Below are 6,766 nucleotides of genomic sequence, written 5' to 3'. Positions count from 1 at the left end.
TGGAAAAATGGCTATAGTACTCGACCTACAAACAAATTTTTGCACTTTTATTTCTATCATCGGAAGGATTTGTTTACCATTATTATTCTTCGAATACCATCACTACTTATAGCAGAAATGTTTCATGGCTTAAGGTTCTAGAAGCTTCCGATTAGTATATTTACTCAATCTTGAAATTTAATTTGAAGGTGTAGTTAGCAAGTTAGTTAACAACGATTAGAAAAAAATATGAAACAGATGAGGTGAGAAGAGGTTTGAGTTAAAACAATAAACAAATGAACGAAAAAAGTGGAAGGATTTTTTTCTGACATGAAAACATGGGTTTAGAATTTGATCTTAACAATTTTGTCAGTAAAAAAAGTGAAGAAAACCAAAATTTTTGAAGATTTTCATTGAAAACTGAAAACGTGTTGTCATCATTTTCATAGTGAATCACTAAGTTTTCCTATCCGGAAGCCAATATGAAACGGAAGCCAAACTGTTTTTTAAAATGAGGTACATCACCAGAAATGTTGTTTCGTGGAGTGCAGTTATAATGAAATCGAATTTAACTGCTTGTGACCAGACTTCATTATAGAATAAATGTCGAAATATGTGCACAAGCGAAGACTTCAGTTCTTTAACAAAGATGAATGACCACTGAGCGCCTTTGTGTTTCAACGAGATCGCATACCATGTAATAATCTTTTTCTCATGGGAGAACTCAAAAGAAGTTGAAATTCGACTTATGCTTAAACCTGATTCGTGCTTAAAAGTAGACACTGTTAGCCGTTATCACTATATTGATGATTCCTCAAAAAATGAATCAAATTCAGACTTCAAATTTTGGAAATTTTAATCAGTGGTTAAACTTAGTCTAGCTATTATCTTCCTACCAGGTTTTCCATCCGTTGGTAAATCGACGCTGTTGTGTAATCTTGCCGGTGTTTATTCGGAAGTAGCAGCATACGAATTCACCACCCTAACAACGGTACCAGGTGTAATTCGCTACAAAGGTGCCAAGATGCAGCTTCTAGATTTGCCTGGAATAATCGAGGGTGCAAAAGATGGGAAAGGACGTGGCCGACAAGTGATTGCTGGTTAGTTTAAAAGGCACATTCGAAGCTTTAAATTGCGATTTAAATCTCATCTTTATGGTTATATCTTGACGATCATAAAAGAATGCAAATGCGTCATAGCTTTTCATTTTTTTTTCAGTGGCGAGGACATGTTCATTAATATTGATGGTATTGGACGTTATGAAACCTCTGCAACACAAAAAATTGCTTGAACAGGAATTAGAAGGCTTCGGCATACGATTGAACAAATCACCACCAAATATTGTTTTTAAACGTAAAGAAAAAGGTGGACTAAACTTAACCTCTTTGGTAAGTCTGATAAAAGCATACGTCAGCAATCTTATCAACAGTATCAAGCCTTTCACTGTTTCTAATGTTTACGAGCCATACTTAAGCCATACTTTTTTAATACTCTTATTCTTAATACATCACTGATTGCCTCCAATAATTCGAAATCTCTTGTCGAAATCTTACTAATTCCTTTTATCGTCGTTTTGGGACTATTGTATTGAATTATATTACTTTACGCAGCTGCATTTCAAAATTTCATTTTTATTTAGGTTCCACAATCGGAGCTTGATACGGAGATAGTAAAAAGTATTTTGGCAGAATATCGTATACATAATGCCGACGTATCTCTAAAGTATGATGCCACATCGGAGGATTTAATTGACGTGATCGAAGGAAATAGGTAAGTAGGTTTCAAATAGTTCCTTTTTCTGGTGTCTTGAGTAGAAGATTTGATATCTTCTAAACTCCCATCTCCTCTGTTGTCTCCTAATTAGTTCATGAATCATTGGAAGTCCGCATTGTGTGTTTTGACCAGTTCAAGCTTATGAAAGTTCCTGTCTATTGCAGGATTTATATACCATGTATATATGTTTTAAACAAAATCGACCAAATTTCAGTAGAGGTAAGGTCGTCTTTTTTGAGATTTATTCAGGCGAGATTTATTTTCAGTCCCATTTTTTGATTGAAACAATTTTCAGGAGTTAGATATAATATATAAAATCCCCCATTGTGTGCCCATTTCTGCACATCACAAATGGAATTTCGACGATTTGCTGGAAAAAATATGGAACTATTTGAATCTCATTAGGGTGTAAGTTTTGCAATTTTCTTTCACTACCTAACGCTTCAGAATGAAAAATTGGAAGTTGAAAATTGAAATGTCAAATTCAAATGAGCTAGCAGAGTCCGATATTCCCTGCAGAAGTCTCAGAAACCAAACTTGGTGGATACCAACAATAAATAAAACGAAATACCTACAATTTTGAATATAATGAATATTTACAATTCTTTTGTATCCGAGAACAAATTGAGTGGTGGCGAAAGTCGTAACTATTTAGATATACCAAACCGAAAGGACAGCTGCCTGATTACAACGCACCCATTGTACTACCAGCGGAAACACGAACTGTGGATGATTTATGTTTCAAAATTCATAAAACTCTTCAGAAAGACTTCAAATTGTAAGCTGTTTTCAAAACCTTCTATTCAAAGAACAAGATAATATAAAACGGAATGTTTTTATAGGTTAGTTATCGCTTCAACATGTAAGAAGATACGTTATAACCAATTCTGGCGGCATCATTAGTGACTGTTTATCAGTTCTTGGTACTATGATTTCTCATTTCCAGCGCATACGTTTGGGGAAGTTCGGCGAAACACAATCCGCAAAGAGTGGGGAAAGAACATGTATTAAATGACGAGGATGTCGTACAAGTCGTCAAAAAGTTTGCTTTCTCACTCATTTTTTTTGAATGAAATGTAATAGGTGTGATATGCTATGCTGAGTACCCAAAGCATACACCAAATTATATTTATGTAATCAGAATGAAATGTAATAGGTAATCCAATAATTCACCATTCGGGATCCTCGTTGGTTTGTTCACTCACGAAGCGTTGCTCATACAAATTTTTGTAAAAGCAAATTCGGGCCAGAAAAAAACAATTTGTTTTCGAAATATAACAGAAACCGATTATCTAAACACCGAATATTTTCTACTGAATTTTTTGATTCCAATTCTTGAACCCGTCTTTCTGCTTCTTTAGACCTTCGATATATATATATATATATATACATGCTTTTAATAAAAATGACGAAATGCACCAATATGGTATTTGGAAAATAACTTTTCATATCTACTCAAACAGAAATACATATGCTGAGTACCCAAAGCATACAGCAAATTATATTTATGTAATCAGATTATTTTGTAGACAATAATAGAGTAGACAGTAGACAGTAATAGTACCGGATGGCTTTTCATTGATTCTATTTTTATTGCAGGATTTAAAAAAGGAAAAGACGTAATGCAGACTTGTCGGTCTTCTTTTCTTAGCAGCTCTCTTCTCCGACAGTTTGTGATTTCAATTGTTCCTTAATGTTTATGGTTTAAAACTATTCAATTTTCAGACAGATCTAAGGGAAAGAAGAAAACATTTTTTTTTAAACGCTGAATTTAATATCCAACTAACTGTAATAGATGACATTAATAGATACGAATATATTAATAGATACTTTGATTATTTCTTTTCGCCGCAACCTTTCTGCCTCTGAGTTGAGCAGCTGCTCAAATTTTCGTTGTTTCTTTATGTTATTAAACTACAAAGTGAATAAGTTACGTCAAATAATACTAATGAAAAGCATTGAATTTTACAGAGCAGTTCGTATCGTCCTTTCGGTACGGACAGAGCTCTTGATCATCAGCAAGCTGGTAGAGAATTCAGCTGTTAGCAAAGGTTAAGATAACAAAGGTTATTTACTGGTTCCTGGTACAATAAGCACCATGTCTACAAATCAAGATTTATGAGCTTGTGGTGAAATGAAACATTAAACCTTGATTTCTGTAGCATGAATGAACCAATACAATATATTCCATATATTGTACGATACAATATATTCAATACATTGTATAATACAATATATTCCATATTGTACAGCATATTCCAATGAACCAGCATATTTCAATGAACCAAAATATATTCCATCAAGTATCAGATATGAAATTACCTGGCAGCGATCCCTTTTATACCTCTCCAGTATATTATTGCAAAGACCATCGAGGATTTCCTTTATATCACCCGGTATCCGAATCTCTCTTTGTTTCATTTTTACTACCGGGACATCAACAAATAAACTAAAAAATTCGAAATATTAATGCGTGCAAAGTTATACACTCAAAAATGAGACAGTCTCAAAACTTAAGATCGAATTCCGAAAAAATTAACGGTTACCTATTAAGGATTACCTTGAATTGATTATGTCTTGCAATCGTGGTAAACAGCGAACTTCTGGCAAGAATATTGAATTTAATAAAGAATCTGCAAGAACATTTTTGCAAAGATGTGAATATTTTCCCTTATATGATTAATGAATTACATTTTAAAGTAGTTATATTAGACTCGCCGGAAATTTATTTTTCAAAATCAATATTCCAATAAAACTTCCCCCAGAATATAAAAAACACAGATGTCTGGAGTCTGCAGCTTGATTTCATTCCCTAAACTACCATTGGTTTATGTGAGCAGAAACTTACGGAACGCAGATGGTACACTGGCAAGTGCCTCACTCGCTGAGTGCAGAGGAAATGTGAAGAAACCCGTGAGTAGTTCGAAAAGAAATCCACCAAATGTAAACACAAACATATCTTCGAGAGTCTAAAGAAATTTTGACAATTCCTTTTAAAACTTGTAACGTTTGTCACGTAATTTAATTCCCACCAGATTTATCTCTTCTCTGATACCCTCTGCGAAGTAAAATCCCAACATTTGCGCCACCAGCAACTACGATAAAGTATAGGTAAACAGGATAAGATTGGAATTTAAATTTCTGTCATCTGAAAAAGAGAAAAAGTGGACCTTTGAGTGCAACTTTTCTAAGCTAGATTGACTAAAATTTAATGATTTTCTGCTTCCCGAAATTTATACCGAATGATTCTGGAGAACTCACATTAACAGCTTGCGAACACAACATTGAAGGACGTTGCAAACTTGGTTGTCCAGTTAGGACTGCAAAGATTTAAAGATTTAGAAATAAATAATTTTCAAAAAATCGCATTCTTTACCTTGATCCAAATCAATTAGCTCACAACCGCATTCTGTAATAACAACATTCCCTGCATGAGCGTCGACTGAAATGAGAAATCTTAAATACCGCAGCTTGTTGTACGATAGTTTGCTTTATTTTGCAACGCTCATTTTGAGCACGCTCATTTTGAGGTAAATTCTGCTGTCATATTCGTCAGTGTAATGCAAAAAGAAATTTGAAGTGTTTGAGTACTCATATTAAAAAGAAATGAAATGTGAAATGACACAATACCTCAATCTGTGACACACTCAAACTTTTTTTACTTTTTTTCAAGCATCTGTTGAAAAATTAATAGAAATATGGACAAGTCACTAAATCTCAAAAGAAACTTTTGAGACAAGTCTCAAAAGAAACAAGAAATACGGAGATCTCCAACGGAAACGTTATATATATTTATCATTTCTATAAGAAATTTGAAAAATGAAACATACGGTATGGCAAAGAAATCGCGTTTAGTAATATCAATATTTCGAGCAACTGCCGACAAATTAAGCGAATATCATGCATTTCAAACGAGCAAATAGAAGTATCCATCCTGTATTTTGTAAAAAAATCGTCCTTCCAGTTGCTCTGGAAACAATATCTTGTGGATATTATTAGAAAAAAAAACAGCGAATTCCGCCAACTGTTTATCTCGAATAATGGTTTTTTAATTTCAAAAGCTAATTTTGGTGATTGCATAGTTCTGTTTCAGAAATCTGTTCTACCGTAAATGGTTAAAAGATAAACTTGAATTAAACTGAAAACTTAATTCAGGCAGTCACTTCATTATAAAACGAAGAAATCCTAACTTTATAAAGCCGATCACGTAATGTTCCTTCCTTGAAAACGGGTCTAATATATACAATTCCGCCATCAGTAGCCCAGCTCGTTATACTTTCGTTTAAATGTGGACACTGCAAGGTTCGAAAAAATTCAAGGGCATTGTTAAGACTTGCTACTGTCCCAAAACGATCTGGACCATAACGGACGCCAGAGAGCACGAGCTTTGAAGAACCACATGTAATTTCATAATGTACTTTGCCAGGTCGCCAACCACAATGCTTTCTTTGTTGCTCAATGATCCACTGATGTTTATCGCGGAAAGACAAAAGTATCCACTCATGCAAACCTATGTAAATAGGAAATTTCATCGCGTCAGTTTAATCTTTTTGAACTTTGAATTTTAGATAAACAGTAAAACCAGAAAGCAGTGACCTAATTATCAGGTACTAACATAACTGGGCTCAAGCACTTTTTATATCTGCTAAATAAGCTCACCCAAATTCAGGAGTACATAGATATTTGAACAAGCACTACGACCTGCCAGTCACTTTTTTAACTCATAATGCCTAGATTACAGCTAAACTGCTACCTTACCAATGTAAGTTTCGACGGAACTTTCAAGGAAACTAGCTACTGCTGGACATGCATATAAGATTGGATGTAGGCAGATGGCATCCAAAAATTCCTGCAATTATCTAATATAATATATTTGCAACAGAGATTTAAAACAGAAAACAGCATTACAACTGGAAGAAATTACATTACAAGCTTCTATCAACTGCCAGATCCAGTCAAACTCTGTTTAGCCAGTAAGAGTAGCAGACAGCAACGTCTTAGCTTGCTTAGCAAG

General features: G+C 34.2%; 2 protein-coding genes across 2 annotated transcripts in view; one reads left to right on the top strand and one right to left on the bottom strand.

The window, feature by feature from the left end:
* Positions 1-632: 632 nt before the first annotated feature.
* On the top strand, positions 633-3,358 carry LOAG_11406 (developmentally-regulated GTP-binding protein 1; the record flags this gene model as incomplete). The annotated part of the gene is made up of 9 exons (XM_020448344.1): positions 633-676; positions 856-1,079; positions 1,198-1,367; positions 1,619-1,749; positions 1,917-1,971; positions 2,048-2,160; positions 2,408-2,530; positions 2,699-2,794; positions 3,352-3,358. 9 exons carry the CDS (start codon positions 633-635, stop codon positions 3,356-3,358), a joined length of 963 nt encoding a protein of 320 aa, XP_020301504.1.
* Positions 3,148-6,766, bottom strand: part of LOAG_16723 (SLOB protein kinase) — a 4,856-nt gene continuing 1,237 nt past the window's right edge. Inside the window, exons 4-12 of the mRNA XM_020449373.1 lie at positions 5,943-6,262; positions 5,583-5,721; positions 5,129-5,194; positions 5,014-5,072; positions 4,601-4,721; positions 4,313-4,385; positions 4,075-4,201; positions 3,583-3,666; positions 3,148-3,441 (exon numbers count right to left, since the gene is read on the bottom strand). Of these exons, the coding sequence (XP_020307101.1) occupies positions 3,400-3,441; positions 3,583-3,666; positions 4,075-4,201; positions 4,313-4,385; positions 4,601-4,721; positions 5,014-5,072; positions 5,129-5,194; positions 5,583-5,721; positions 5,943-6,262 (1,031 nt within the window). The 3' untranslated portion in view covers positions 3,148-3,399. The remainder of the gene's footprint in view (positions 3,442-3,582; positions 3,667-4,074; positions 4,202-4,312; positions 4,386-4,600; positions 4,722-5,013; positions 5,073-5,128; positions 5,195-5,582; positions 5,722-5,942; positions 6,263-6,766) is intronic.

This window comes from Loa loa (genome assembly GCF_000183805.2).
Source record: "Loa loa unplaced genomic scaffold supercont3.15, whole genome shotgun sequence".
NCBI classification, from domain to species: Eukaryota; Metazoa; Nematoda; class Chromadorea; order Rhabditida; family Onchocercidae; genus Loa; species Loa loa.
This window is presented reverse-complemented; position numbering and strand designations above follow the sequence as displayed.